This window comes from Hypanus sabinus, chromosome 3 (assembly GCF_030144855.1).
Source record: "Hypanus sabinus isolate sHypSab1 chromosome 3, sHypSab1.hap1, whole genome shotgun sequence".
Taxonomy (NCBI): Eukaryota; Metazoa; Chordata; class Chondrichthyes; order Myliobatiformes; family Dasyatidae; genus Hypanus; species Hypanus sabinus.
In genome coordinates, this window is record NC_082708.1 from 141,780,299 (window position 1) to 141,796,308 (window position 16,010).

A 16,010-nucleotide genomic window follows, 5' to 3' on the forward strand; every position below is an offset into this window, starting at 1 on the left:
TGGAAGAAATCTTTGTTCACATGGAGAGCCTGCAAACTCCACACAGTCAGCACTAGCAGTCACAATTGAAAATTATTAATAACGCTGCTTCCCCCTGACCAAAAATATCCCTTTAATCTCTTCTGTTCACCTTTACAGTTACTGTTTTTTTTCTTTTTAGACAAAAAGCCAGCCTCACCACCAAGGTGAGTATAATGTTTACAGCACTTTCCAGAGTCATGAACCTGAATTTGATTACTTAAAAAGTCTGGAAATAGAAGAAAAGATAAACAAGATTCGGTGGCTGCCACAACAGAATGCAGCCCACTTTCTCCTCTCTACCAATGGTGAGTGAACTCAGACTCTCTTCCTTTGATTTTTCTGCCTGGTGGTGTTATCCTAGTGCAGCAACTTCAGGTTGGTCAAATAGATTTTGAGTACCCTTCTTTTTTAAAGAAATTGGATCTTTGAAACCAACAAATTATACAATCTACTGAAACACATGGATCATTAGGCACTCATTTACATTGATTCCATTTTATTCTTCTCCCTTCCTCATAATTTTGCCTCAGATTTGATCACTTGTAGACATTAAAAGAAATCTACTGGCCAGTTAACCTACTCACCCGTACAAATTTGGGATATGGGTGGAAACTGAACAACCCAGAGATCATGCAACAATGTGCAACCCACAGAGCTCTTGTTTGTTTATTGAGATACAGTGTGCCTTTAAATTGCCTTTAAATCCACCAATTTAATCCTAGACTAATCATGGGGCCACTTATAATAACGAGTTAACCTACCAATTGGTACATCTTTGGATTGTGGGAGGAAGCTAGAGCACCTGGAGGAAACCCACATTTTCACGGGGAGAACGTACAAACTTCTTAAAGGCTGCGTGGGAATTGAACCTGGATTTCCTGTACTGTAAAGCGTTGTGCTAACCACTACACTACCATGTCACCCTACTTTCCGCTACACTATATCTGTATGTATCTGCAGAGTGTACCACAAATACAGTGTATTGTGTTAACTTCCCAGCATTCCTTCAGTAACACTACCAAATCACCATCTTGAAGGCCACAGGATTTGAATGAAAATGGATATTTCCATAACATGTCACGCTCTCTGCTTGAAATGTATAGCCATTTCTTAACTATTGCTGAACCAAAATTCAGACACTCCCTCTCCTGGACAATTATGAATGAGTTTTAAATGCTGGCCTTGCCATTACCCCCACCCCTTGTAGTTAATGTATGGTGTGAGATGTGGGATATATTTTGCTGCTTGTTTTATGGCCTTTGAAACGTCACTTTGTACAGTTAACCTGTTGCCACAGAACAGGAGTGCATAACTGTACGGCTTTCACCCAAAGAATGAATTGGAATCAAAATGGAATGGGAACTGGCGTGATAGGACTATGGATGGGACAGTTGGTATACAAGTGGATGCAATCTGTAGTGAGACTGAGGAAGGACAGGCAAATGATAGGGCAAACTTGCAGTCAGTGGGATTAGTTAAAGTGTGAGGCCAAAATCAAAAAGGGTGATGAATGCGGGACTGAAAATGTTATATTTGAGTACATCCAGCATATGGAGTAAGGTAGGCGATCTTGTAGTGTAGTTAAGAGATTGACAGGTATGATGTTGTGGGCATCTGAGTTGTGGCTGAAAGATAATAGTTTGGAGCTTAACATCCAGTGGTACATGTTGTATCACCAGGACAGGCAGATAGGCAGAGGAGGTGGGGTAGCTTTGTTGGTTCAAAAAAAAATGAAACCAAATCAAGGATAAAGAGACCCTGATGGATGTTACTGTATAGCAAGCCTCTGAACAGTAGCCAGGATATGGGCTTCCAATTACAATAGGAGTTAGCGGAAGTGTGTAAAAAGGGAAATGTTGCAATAATCATTGGAGAAAATTTGGTTGGTGCAGGATCCCAAGCTAAAGAATTTTTAGAATGCCTACAATATGGCTCTTTGGGGCAACTTGTGGTTGAGCCCCACTTGGGGAATATCATTTCTGGGCTGGGTGTTATGTAATGACCCAGATTTGATTAGGAAGCTTAAGGCAAAGGAACTCTTGGGAAAGTGATTATAATATGAAAGAACTGTCCCTGCAGTTTGAGAAGAAGCTAAAATCAGATGTGTCTGTATTACAGTGGAATAAAGGGAATTACAGAGGCATGAGAGAGGAGCAGGCCAAAGTTGATTGTAAGGAGACACTAGAAGGGATGACAGCAGAACAGCAATGGCTGGTGTTCCTGGGGGAAATTGGTAAGGTGCAGGAAAGATGCATCCCAAAGATGAAGTATTCTAAAGGGAATATGAGGCAACCATGGCTGACTAGGGCAGTCAAATTCAGCATAAAAGCTAAAGAGAAGGCCTGTAATTTAGCCAAAATTAATGGGATGTTGGAGGATTGAGGAGCTATTAAAAATCAAGAGAAGATATCTTTTAAAAAAAAAGACGTAGAGGAAAGATTAAATATGAAGAAAAGCAGGTCAATAATGTAAGAGGATACAAGATTTTTTTTCAGATATATAAAAAGTAAAAGAGATGAGAGTGGATAATAATGCTGCAAGGGAATAATGGGGGACAAAGAAATGGCAGATGAACTGAATAAGTATTTTGCATCAGCCTTCACTGTGGAAGATGCTGGCAGAATACCAGAAATCCTGGAGTGTCGGTAGGGGGCAGGGTGCTGAAATGAGTGTAGTTGAAATTACTAAGGAGAAGGCATGAGTGGAATACCAGAAGTTCAAGAGTGTCAGGGGCCGGAAGTGAGTATAGTTGGGAACTTGGAGGAGCTGAAAGGTCTGGAGGTAGATCAGCAACATAGACTCGACGGACTACACAGCAGCGTTCTGAAAGTTGTATCTGAAGAGGCAATAATAATGATCTTTCAAGAATCAATAGATTCTGGAATGGTTCCAGAGGATTGAAAAATTGCAAGTGTCTCTCCACTCTCAGAAGGGGAGGAGGCAGAAGAAAGAAAATCACAGACCAGTTAGCCTCACTTCAGTGGTCGGAAAGATGTTGGAATCCAACATCTCATTAAGGATGAGGTTTCGGGGTACTTGGAGGCACATGATAAAAGAAGAGAAAATCAGCATGGTTCCCTTAATGACAAAGTTGTCATAGTTTTGAAAGGGGAATCTTGCCTGACAAATTGGTTGGTTTTTTTTTGAGGAAATAACAAGCAAGGGAGATGAGGGAGAATCAGTGGATGTTGTGTACTTGGATTATCAGAGGGCATTTGACATGCTGCTGCACATGAGGCTGCTTAACAAGATAAAAGCCCATGGTATTACAGGAAAGGGACTAGCATGGAGGGAAGCTTGGCTAGCTGACAGGATACAGAGTCGGAATGAAGGGGATGATTTCAGGTTGGCTGCCGGTGACTAGTGGTGTACTGCAGGGGAGGGTGTTGGTACAGCTTCTTTTCATGTTGTATGTCAATGATTTAGATGAAGGAATTGATGGCTTTGTGGCCAAGTTTGAGGATAATATGAAGATAGATGGAGGGCAGGTAGTGCTGAAGAAGCAAGGTGTCTACAGAAGGATTTAGACAGATTAGGGGAATGGATAAAGAAACAGCAAATGGAATATAGGGCAAGAAAAGGAATAAAGGTGTGGACTGTTTTGTAAATGGAGAGAAGATTCTAAAATCAGAGGTGCAGATGGACATGGGAGTCCTCGTGCAGGATTTCCAAAAGATTAACTTGCAGGTTGAGTTGATGATAAGGAGAGCAAATATAAGGCTTGTGTTCGTTTCAAGAGGACTAGAATACAAAAGCAAGGATGAAATGCTGAGGGTTTAAATGGTTAGAATGTCCTTGGAGCATTATGAGTAGTTTTGGGCCCCTTATTTAAGAAAAGATGCGCTAGCATTGGAGAGGTTCCGAAGAAGTTTCCCATGAATGATCCTGCGATTGAAAGGATTAATGTTTGAGGAGTGTTTGGCTCTGACCTGTACTGGAGTTTAGAAGAATGAGGAGGGATCTCATTGAAACCTATTTAATATTGAAAGGCTTGGGTAGAGTGGATGCGGAAAGGATGTTTTCGATATTGGGTGAGTCAAGGGCCAGAGGACATAACCTCAGATTAGAGGGATATCCATTTAGAGCAGAAATAAGAAGGAATTCCTTTAGCCCAGAGGGTGGAGAATCTGGAATTTTTTGCTACAGATGGCTGTGGAAGCCAAGTGGTTTGGCTATATTTAAAGTACATGATGATTGTTTCTTGATTAGTCAGGACATCAAACATTATGGGGAGAAGGCAGGAGAATGGAGTTGCAAGGGATAATAATCAGCCATGATGGAATGGTGGAGCTGACTTGAGGGGCCAAATGATCTAATTCTCCTTCCATCTGGTGGTCTTGCTGCTTGCACGTCATTCCTGTAATGAGTGACCAGAATTGAACACAGCACTGCAGTCGAAATGGGATCAATGCTTTATGAAGGTTCAACATGACTTCTCTGTTTGTGTTGACAAAGCTAATGATTGCTTATGCTTTCTTAACCTGCCTGGCATATATAATAATTTAAACACCCCTCCCCTGTCCCTCTCTTCCTGCACCCCTTTTACACCAGGAGTCTTTGTTTCTTGGAATCATTTTTATTTCCAAATAGATGTTTTTCAACATTGCTTCTCATCTGTGACAGGTTTGCTCATTCTATCAGTTTCTATCCTGCTGTGGTTATTACTAAGCTCCACATTTCACAAAGCTGCCAAATTTTGTGTTATCTGCAAATGTAGAAAAGGTCCCTTTTAATCAGTAACACGGCTGTTCTATGGCACCTGATCAAAAGCTCTGGAGGTCCTGTGCACATGTTGGGAATTAGTGTTCAACTGTTCCTTGTTCTTTTGCCAAGAAACTCACCTTGTACCTAAACTGGAAACACAAGTTGTTGTGTGCTCTGTACCACTGCCAGACATGGGTCTATAAAAGCCACTATCTCAAGTGTTCAAGCTGCAGATGATGCTTGTATTTGTGGTGATTCACTCCATTCAGATAGTGTCCATTTGGTTGGCTGTTTCAGCTGATTAGTGAAATGATGCAGTGCATGTGATATTGAAAAAATGTGCTTCTCCTGTTATGCAGCTCTTACTGTGCATTGCTAACAGATTGTAATGTACTCTGGTTTGCACAGATAAAACCATTAAATTGTGGAAGGTCAGTGAAAGGGATAAGAGGCCAGAAGGTTATAACCTCAAAGATGAAGAAGGTAGAATGAAAGATTTATCAACAGTTACAGTGTTGCAGGTGAGCAACTACTTCACATGTTTAGCAGACTTTTAACAAATGGTTATACTCAAACTTCATTATGTCTTGATTAAAAGCAGAACTGAACCATAACATCTTCCCTTAAGAGATTTTGAAACAGTGTTGGGATGGAGTTGATCTCATTATCTTGTAAAACGTGTAGCATGATTGTGTTCATGAAGGAATTACCTTTTCCAAGAGAAGCTACTTATGTTGAGATTTGTTTTCCCTTCATCAGCGCAGTTTATGCACTGAGACCAAGGAAAACAGCCATACACAATATTGAAACATGAGAGGGCTAAGTAACATGACTCTGATCAGGTTAAAACCTTTCAAATTGTTATTGAAGAATGTTTTCTAAAATGTGTTGTTGCAGTTATGTATATTGTCCTCGTATCCCTCATGATATGGTTCTATGCAGAATCTGAAACCTGTTTGATTTCAATGGATTATAGCCCAAGTAATTAGAAGCAAGGGAATTATTTATAGTGTTTGATGTTTTAAGTAATGCCAGACCCTGGAAGACATTGCAAAGCATCCCTCTGTGTATTGAAAACAGATGGCATACTTTTCAGAAGATGGACAAAAAAGGCCATCCAATGAGATGAATCCAATTGTAGACTCATCTGATTCAGTTTGCCTGAATGAACCCTCAACAGATTGCTTTTGCAGTTTATTCACTTAAGTTGTCAACCTCTAAATTGACAATTATATTTTAATGTGCAGACCTCAAAACAATAGTGAATATCCTAATCTGGTCGTCTGCATCTGAGAGACGAACACTGCCACGTACTTATGCAGGCAAGGATTGACCTCTTGCCTACTTGCCAGCTGTCTTGCAAAATTGCTGCTCATTAAGATTCGTAAACAACCTCTCCCCGTAAATGAGTAACTGTTCTTTGTGTGGAGCTCAGTAAACTGCACAAGAATTGTGGGGAGAACAAAAAATACTTCAGCACGTGGTGCATTTTAAAGAGCAATAACAAAATCATGTTTGAGGCCAGCTTGCTCTGGGCTTTATTTTAATTGTTCATATTCTGTAGTCTGCCTCCTAGCTATTTTTAAGGGTTTTCTGGTGACATGAAACACACTTGGAGGTTAAATATTAATACTGTATGAAGTTGTTTAGATGTAATTTTTTTCACCCTGGAAGAAGCACTTGAATGTGGCTGTGCAGGGAATTAGGAGCCTTGAAATTAAACACATTGCTGCACGTGTCAGTTGTTTCAGAATGAAATTGATATTTCAAACTAATCACACTTAATAAAGTGAGATCCTAGTTTTATCCCATTAGGAGCAAGATATATTAGAATATTGGTTCAATAATTTTTGTTTCTTGTTTATTAATGTGTTTACAAATCTAATCTAGATTTTCTTGGTTCAAAGTAAATTTATTATAAAAGGACATGTATGTCACCATTTACAACCCTGAGATTTGTTTTCTTGTGGGCATTCACAGTAAATCCAAGAACCATTATAGAATCAAAGAAAGACTGTACCCAATGACAGACAAGCAACCTGTGTGCAAATACAAAAGAAAGAAATAAGCAATAACTATTGAGAGCATGCGCTTAAGAGTCCTTGAAAGTAAGTCCATAGTTTGTAGGAACTATTTAATGATGGGGCAAGTAGAGTTGAATGATTTTATCCCCTCTGGTTGAAGAGCATGATGGCTAAGGAGTAATAACTTCCTGAACCCGGCAGTGTGGGTCCTGAGGCTCCTGTACCACCTTCCTGTTGGCAGCGGCAAGAAGAGAGCATGGCCTGGGGCGTGGGGCCACTGATGATAGATATTCCTTTCCTGTGGCAGTTCTCCATGTAGATGTGCTCAATGGTGAGGAGAGCTTTACCCATGATGGAATGGGCCGTATCCACTGCTTTCTGTAGTATTTTCAGTTAAGGGCATTGGTGTTTTCATACCAGGCTGTGATGCTCTTCACAACATATCTACAGAAGTTTGTCAGAAAGTTAGATGTCATGCTAAATCTTTGCAAACTCCCAAGGAAGTAGAGGTGTTGCTGTGGTTTCTTTGTAATTGCACTTGGGTGCTGAGCCCAGAACTGATCCTCTGAAATGATGACACCAAGGAATTTAAGGTTGCTGACCCTCTCTGCCTCTGATTCCCTCAATGAAGACTGTCTCATGAACCCGTGATTTCCTCTTCCTGAAGTCAATAATCAGCTCCTTGGTCTTGCTAACATTGAGTGAGAGGTTGTTGAGGCACCACTCAGTCACATGTTCAATCTCGCTCCTATATGCTGATTTGTCACCATCTTTGACAGAGGCCTATGACTGAGGTGTTGTCACCAAGCTTAAATATAAGAAAATATAGACAGCAATTGATTCAGAAAATTAAGTACCTTGAAATTCAGTAAGATTAGATTTTTAAGGCACAGATTAGTGTAAATATTTGGAAATTGAATTTGTGCTTAATCTCATTGTTCACATAAATCATATGTGATGAAAAAGCCATTTCCAGCTTGCTTGTCAGTGTAAAGCTAAATAAGACACAATATTATGGCAAGTTACAGTTTTGAGAGTGTTACGTACCCCGTAACTGGGTCACTTACCAGCAAAGATGGAGAGGTCTGTTGAAGTCTGATGGTACTATTTTTAACAGTATTTATTGATAAAAATACACAAAAATAATATCAATGCAAACATACAGATAATATATGTCATCAATACTAAATCTAAAAGCGCGGGTATAATAATAATCAATAAGAAATAGCTCTATCGTTGTCCAGGGGATAATGTATTGTCCAATGGAAATATAAAAGTCACTCAAGTTCATGCAGGCTGCAGCCTTTTGTTAGAGAGAGAGAGAGAGAGACGGATTTTTCTTAGAACTTGCCCGTTTTCCTTTTTATGATGTCGATCCTTCGAGAGTTCCGTTGGTGTAGCTGGTCACGGGTGACCAGCTCCTTTTGCCATTTAGCTAAGCCGTCTTCTGTGGTCAGGCCCACCAATTCTGAGGCAAATGGAAAAGGACGCACGTGGGCTTTCCTCCAGCTGTCGCTATTACGCTGTCACGGGATTTCTAGCATTTCTCCTGGTGCATCTAAAGGGGTTGTTCCCCAGACCCTCTTTTATCCTGATTCACGGGGTCTCAGATGTCAATCAGGTCGGGATGATGCAATCCCTCAACCAGCCCACTCTGATCATTCCCTGAGGGCTTCCATGAAGTACAGTACTCAATACACAATTCCGTCTCCAAGAGACAATGGCCGTTTCCCGTGGCTTTGTATCACTGAGGGGCTAGGACATTCCAAACCCCTTTGTGGATTCTGCATGTCTTTCTCTCATTTCCTGGGTCTCCTGATCTGAATTAACAGCGATCTTGTGATTCTCAAAAAGGAGGGGGCTACTTTGTACCCTTCGGCCCCTCAGAGTTGGGCACAGGTGTAACAAGAGCAAGTCCTTATCAGAAAGCTGGTTTTAATTATGAGGGGTGATTGACAAGTTCGTGGCCCAGGGAAGAAGGAGTAAATTTCAGAAAACCTAGCACATTTATTTTTTCAGCATAGTCCCCTCCTACATTTACACACTTAGTCCAGCGGTTGTGGAGCATACAGATCTTGGACCTCCAGAAAGTATCCACAGCAGGGGTGATTGATAAGTTTGTGGCCGAAGGTAGAAGGAGATTAGTTATACAGCTCTCGTTACAGGCACATGCAGTTCAACTCTTTGAGTGTTTATGCAGAAAGTTTAAAGTTAATAACTACCTTAGACCACGAACATATGAACCATCCCTGATGAGTTATTTAGCCACTTCCCTGAGTGGGGTGAGCAGAATGGATCCTAAATAGGGCAGCTCAGTTGTGGGTGCAGCTGCTGAAGTGCTCTTCCTGCCTCATTCCAAGAGCTCAGCGACTGACACCCACCATCCAATGTGCAGCTGGTCACTAGGGGCTTGCAGACCTCACAACCCTGCCCCCTTCTCCACTTGCTGACCGCCACGGGACTGCAGTAAATCTAGATGTTATAATGGATTGCCTTAACGAGGGGAGGCTGATACATGGGCTGGCTCCACATGGTCCTTGGCAGGTGGGTGGGGTTCAGGGTCAATGGGATGCAGTGCAAGGTGACTGACCATTTACTGTTGCATTCTTTCTCCTCCACTGGCGTTGTGAAATGTCCTCATCTTCCACCAGCTCCACCAATGCGGTCTTGGTTGAATCGGTCTTTGTCTGGAGCCTCTCTCCCTTGACCTTACCGCCAAGCATGACCCTACCAGAAGCTAAACTCCTCCAGATGGCGTCGCTCTTGGGATCTCAGGAACTCACGAGACTCTCCACCATGATAAAGTGACAACCCTCAGAGAAGGATTTGTTTTTACGTGGGCATCAGTCAGTAGAACTGAGGCAAAAGTAGTGAGGTAATGGACATCATCTGGATGACAGAAGGGGAGGTCTTTGCTGTCTTGAGGATAAACCCCAAGGGCCTAATAAGGTGTCCCCTCAGACCTTGTGAGAGGTTAGTGCAGAAGTTTCATTGGCTGTAGCAGGTGTACTTAAGCTATCCTTCAATTCTCTGGCACCTCCCCCATAGCTAAGAATATTTTATGTTGTCACGTTGTTTCAGAAAGGCTCTAAGAATCAGCCGGGAAATTATAGTCCAGTGAGTCTGATATCAGTCATGGTTAAATTATTCAGAAGGTATTCTAAGTGACAGTAAGCATTTAGATCGACAGGGCCTGATTATGAATAGTCATTATGGGTTTGTGCAGCTCATGTCTAATAGAACCTAGAACAGTACAGCACAGAAGCCAGCCTCTTGGCCCATAATGTTGGGCTGAAACAATTAAATTAGTAATCAAAAGGCCATCTAAATTAATCCCTTCTGCCTGCACATTGTCCATATCCTTCTGCTTTCCTCTCATCCATGTGCCTATCTAAATGTCTCTTAAAAGTCCCCAATGTGTGTGCCTCGGCCATCCCAGGCAACGTATTTCAGGCACCCGCACTCTGTTTTTAAAAAGAAAAAAATTGCCCCCAAATCCCCTTTGAATTTGCCCCCTCTCACTTTAAATGCCTGTCATCTGGTCTTAGAAATTTCTACTCTGAGAAGAAGATGCTGTTACTCTGTCTATGCCTCTCATGATTTATAAACCTCTATCAGATCTCCTCTCAGCCTCCACTGCTCCAGGGAAAAAAAACAACCCAAGTTTGTCCAACCTCTTGTTATAGCACGTGCCATCTAATCCAGGCAGAAAACCGATAAACATCTTCTGTACCCTCTCCAAAACCTCAACAGCCTTCGTCTAATGGGGAGACCAGACTGTATGTAATACTCCATATGCAGCATAACTAGAGTTTTATAAAGCTGTAGCATAACCTCCTGACTTTGACCTTAACAGTATATTTTCTCTTCACATTTGACCTACCAATGTGCAACATCTCAAATTCAGCTGGGTTAATCTCCATCTGCCATTTCTCCAACTGTATATTCGACTGATCGATATCCCGCTGTTTTCTTTACCAGTCTTCTATGCTTTGCATAACACTATCAATCTTCATTTCATTTGCAGACTTACTACCCTTTGTCTTGAGCCCATTGCCCCTACTGGGCAGAGTCTGCCAACAACAGCCCACCAGGGTCCTCCATCCTGACCGAAGGTTAATTGGCCCTGTGACTTCCACTTTCAACACACGAGTTTGTATGTCTTCTAAGCAAAGATCAATCCCCTCCCAGGAATGAGGTCTTTGGAGCTTCCATTGCAGTTTCTGTATCTTTGGGTTATTTGGGATGAGGTTGCTAGCCCCATGGTCAGTCCTCTTGCTTTTTCAGCCAGGCTAGGGTTTACTAACCACCCATGTACATTTTCATCCAGGTCATCCAGATAATTACAAACAACAAATATTCCAGTACCAATTCCTGTGGAACATCACTTACAGATCTCCAGCTAGCTCTCTTTGACCACTACCCTCTTTACTATGGGCAAGCTAGTTCTGAATCCAAACTGCCAATTCATCATGGATCCCATGCAATCTAATCTTCTGGATGAGCCTCCTATGAGGGAGCTGGTCAGACACCTTACTAAAATCCATACAGACAAAATCCAGAGAACTGCTTTCATCAATCACTCATATCAACTCTTCAAAAACTCAACTGTTAGCAAGACACGACTTGCCCTGCACAAAACTATGCTGGCTCTCTCTAATTAGGCCATAGATTTCCATAAATTCCTAAGTGCTATCCTTAAGGATACTCTCCTGTAACTTCCCTAACATTGATGTGAAACTCACTAATCTATAGTTACTATGATTATCCCCGGCTTCTTTCCTGAATAATGCAACAGCATTAGCTACTTGCCAGTCCTCCAGGATCTCACGTGTGGTGAGAAAGGATTCAAAGATGTTGGTCAAGGCACCAGCAATTTTCTTCTCTGGTCTCTCTTAAAAACCTTGGGTATATCCCATCAAGTTCTGGGGACTTATCCACCTTAATGCACCCAGCACCACCTCTTGCCCTGTCTCCATCAAGATGGCACCTGCATACAACACACCTTTGGTCAACATCTTCTGGATAAATCATGAAACCATCTTTTTTCACTTTTGTTTTCATTTTACATTTGTTTCTCATCTTGGACATGATTCTGGAACTGTTGGAGCCCGTGTTTTGCTGTTCAGAGATCATTTAGGGGCTTCAGTGCTCTGAGTCTCCAAGAGGATTCTAAGAGGTAGAAGCAGCATACGTGGACCTCGTAGTGGGTGAGCTATAGGGCAGGGCGCAAGCCGATGCTTGGCTTCGTTTCACAGAGTATAGCTTCCATTGCTCGCCGATTGAAGCGATGAGGGAGGTTGAAGCATCAAAACGATTGCAGTGGGCGAGTGATGGCTGCTTGCCTTTTGATTGGTTGCACCATACTGGAGAAGGGAGAGCCTGCTGCTGCACTCGGAGAGTATTGCTCAGATTTTTTCTGCATTTTGTATGTGGACTTTGTCTATAGTCCCTTTTTTCTTCTAGTCTTAGAGTCCTTATTTTTTTTTTGCCCAATCCTCATTTTTTTGTGTGGGTAGAGGGATATGGAGGTCAATATGGATGAAACATTTTTGTTTGTTTTCTTTTGTGCAGGAGGAAGGATTTGGAGGTTGATGCGCCTGTTCCAATTTTATTCGTTTTTTTTGTGGGGAGGTGGGATTTGGAAGTTGATGGTCATGCTTCTTTTCTTTCTTGGTTTCATGGCTAACTGGAGAATTGAAGAATTTTAGAGTTGTAAACTTTGATAATAAATGAACCTTTGCACCTCAATGATTTAGCATATCAATATGCTTGGCATTAATCTCCATATTCTCTTTCTTTCTTTTTCAATCTTTTTATTATCATTAATAATAAGTACAAAATACAATTGATATATTAATAAAGGGATTACAAACATACAAATTCCCATTACACATGAAAGAATACATAATCAATAATTACAATATAAATGAGTTTTCCAAAAACATAAACCATACAGTATATGTATGAACAAGGTAAATCTAGGTATTACATATATAATATAGAAAAAAACACAGAAAAAAGAAAAAATATATATTATGCAAAAATAACTAAACTACTAATCTAATAGCTAATAAAGAAGAAAAAAAAGCAAGAAAAAAAGAAAGAAAAACTAGAAAAGGAAAAAAAAAGGGCTGTTTATAATATCTCACAAGAGTACATAATCATCAGTGTCATCAACTCCGATCCTCTCAAATAAGATTAAAGCTGGAAAATCAAATAAGCCTGGAACAGGGTCATATTACATCATATGAAAATATTGAATAAATGGTCTCCATATCTTTTCAAATTTAATAGAAGTATCAAATACACCACTTCTAATTTTTTCTAAATTTAAACATAACATAGTTTGAGAAAATCAATGAAATACAGTGGGAGGATTAATTTCCTTCCAATTCAGCAAGATAGATCTTCTAGCCATCAGAGTGAGAAATGCAATCATTCGACAGGCGGAAGAAGATAAATGCAGTAAGTCCATCATTGGTAAACCAAAAATTGCGGTAATAGGATGGGGTTGTAAATCGATGTTTAATACTGCAGAGATAATATCAAAAATATCTTTCCAATATTTTTTTTAAAGTGGACAAGACCAAAACATATGAATTAAAGACGCAGTTTCAAATTGACAGCTATCACAAATAGGATTTATATTAGAATAAAAGTGAGCTAATTTATCCTTGGACATATGGGCCCTATGTACAACATTAAATTGTATTAATGAATGTTGGGCACATATAGAAGATGTATTAACTAATTGAAGAATTCTATCCCAATTCTCAATAGGAATAATAAGATTAAGCTCTCTTTCCCAATCATTTTTTATCTTATAAAGGTGCTCTGAACTAATCTCCATATTCTCAATGTCTTCTCTTTGTTAAATAGTGATTTTTAAGTAATCATTAAAGACCTCACCCACATTCTCTATCCAAATAAATGCTTTCCCCTTTATCCTTGAATGGCCCTATCCTCTCCCTAAGTATTCTCTAATCTCAATGTAAGCATCAAATGCCTTGGTATTCTGATTAATCCTACTTTAACTGGCCCCTCCTGGCTTTCTTAATTCCCTTAGTTTTTTTTCTGACTTGTTTATAATCCTCAAAGGCTCTGTTTGATTCTAGCTTCCTCAGCTTTGCATACTTCAACTTATTCTTCTTGACTAATTTTATTTCCTCTCTTACCTTACCATCCTTGCCCTTCCTCTGACTGGAACATACCTGTCCTGTACTTTGTACAGAAGAGTCAATCCTGCTGAGTTTCTCTAGGAGTTTACCAAGAAGGTTAATGAAAGGAAGGCAGTGAATGCTGTCTGCAAGGCCTTTGACTAAGTTCTTCATGGGAGGTGGGCCCAGAAGGTTAAGTTGCTTAGCATTAATGATGAAGTAGTCAAATGGAATTAATATTGCCTTAGTGGAAGAAGCTAAAGACTGGAAGTAGTGGCTTGTCTCTCTGACTGGAGGCCTGTGACTTTTGGTGTGCAAGTGACTGGTGCTGGCTCCATCATTGTTTATCATCTATATTAATGATTTATTATAAACTATATCAACAAATTTTCAGATGACACCAAGATTTTGAGGTTTCATAAGCAGTAAGGAAGGCTATCAAAGCTTGCTGTGTGATCTAGAGCAGCTGGCAAAATAGGTTGAAAAATTGCTACTTGGAATTTAATGCAGCAAGTGTGTGATGTTGCACTTTGACAGGACAAACCAGGGAAAGTCTTACAGTGAATGATAGGCAGTACGAGACGTGCAGCAGAACAAAGGGACCTGGTAGGGCAGTACGAGACATACAGTAGAGCAAAGGGAGCTGATAGGGCAGTACGAGATCTGCAGTAGAACAAAGGGAGTTGGTAGGGCAGTAGGAGATCTGCAGTAGAACATAGGGAGCTGGTAGGGCAGTACGAGATCTGCAGTGGAACAAAGGGAGCTGGTAGGGCAGTAGGAGACATACAGTAGAACAAAGGGACCTGGTAGGGCAGTATGAGACGTACAGTACAAGAAAGGGACCTGGTAGGGTAGTATGAGACGTACAGTAGTACAAAGGGACCTGGTAGGGCAGTATGAGATGTACAGTAGGACAAAGGGACCTGGTAGGGTAGTATGAGACGTACAGTAGGACAGAGGGACCTGGTAGGGCAGTATGAGACGTACAGTAGGACAAAGGGACCTGGTAGGGCAGTATGAGACGTACAGTAGAACAAAGGGACCTGGTAGGGCAGTATGAGACGTACAGTAGGACAAAGGGACCTGGTAGGGTAGTATGAGATGTACAGTAGAACAAAGGGACCTGGTAGGGCAGTATGAGATGTACAGTAGGACAAAGGGACCTGGTAGGGTAGTATGAGACGTACAGTAGGACAGAGGGACCTGGTAGGGCAGTATGAGACGTACAGTAGGACAAAGGGACCTGGTAGGGCAGTATGAGACGTACAGTAGAACAAAGGGACCTGGTAGGGCAGTATGAGATGTACAGTAGGACAGAGGGACCTGGTAGGGCAGTATGAGACGTACAGTAGGACAAAGGGACCTGGTAGGGCAGTATGAGACGTACAGTAGAATAAAGGGTCCTGGTAGGGCATTACGAGATCTGCAGTAGAGCAAAGGGACCTGGGGGTGCAGATTTATAATTTCAGATAGATAGGGTCATAAAAAGAGTTTTTGGCACATAGGCCTTCATAACTCAAGAAATTGACTACAGGAGCTAGGGTGTTATGTTGAAGTTGTATGAGATGGTGGTGAGGCTGAATTTGGAGTATCGTGTGCAGTTCTGGTCACCAATTTGCAGGAAAGGTGTCAATAAGTTTGAAAGAGTGCAGCGAAAATTTACAAGGATGTTGGTAGGACTTGAACACCTCAGTTGTAAGGAAAGGTTGAATAGGTGAGGGCTTTATTCATGAGAGGGCAAGAGAATGGGGTGTGATCTTATAGAGGTGTAGATAGGGTGACAGCATGCAGGCTTTTCCTTTCCGGTTGTGTGAGGTAAAACTAGAAGTCAGAGGTTTAGGTGAAAGGTGGAACAATTGAAGGGAATCTGAGGGGAGCTGCTTAGAGTGGAGAATGAGGAAATGGTAGATGCAGGTGCAATTATAACATTTGAGAGAAATTTGGATATGTACATGAATGAGCGGGGTATTTAAGTCTGTGGTCCAGGTGTTGGCAGACGGAACAAGTCAGAAAATAAAGTCACATAGACTTGATAGGCTGAATAGCCAGCTTGTGTGCTGCAGTGCTCTGAATCTAGTTTTAACAATTACTACCTACTTCA

The 16,010-nt window shown here is 41.1% G+C and overlaps 1 protein-coding gene across 2 annotated transcripts in view; it reads left to right on the top strand.

Annotated features, from left to right (window-relative positions):
• Positions 1 to 16,010, top strand: part of LOC132391704 (serine/threonine-protein phosphatase 2A 55 kDa regulatory subunit B gamma isoform) — a 194,761-nt gene that overhangs the window by 92,750 nt on the left and 86,001 nt on the right. The window contains exons 3-4 of one of the 2 annotated variants that reach the window (XM_059965251.1): positions 161 to 185; positions 5,134 to 5,246. In XM_059965251.1, the coding sequence (XP_059821234.1) occupies positions 161 to 185; positions 5,134 to 5,246 (138 nt within the window). Of the gene's footprint in view, positions 1 to 160; positions 327 to 5,133; positions 5,247 to 16,010 lie in introns of both variants that reach the window. The other variant, XM_059965250.1, reaches the window with a different exon arrangement.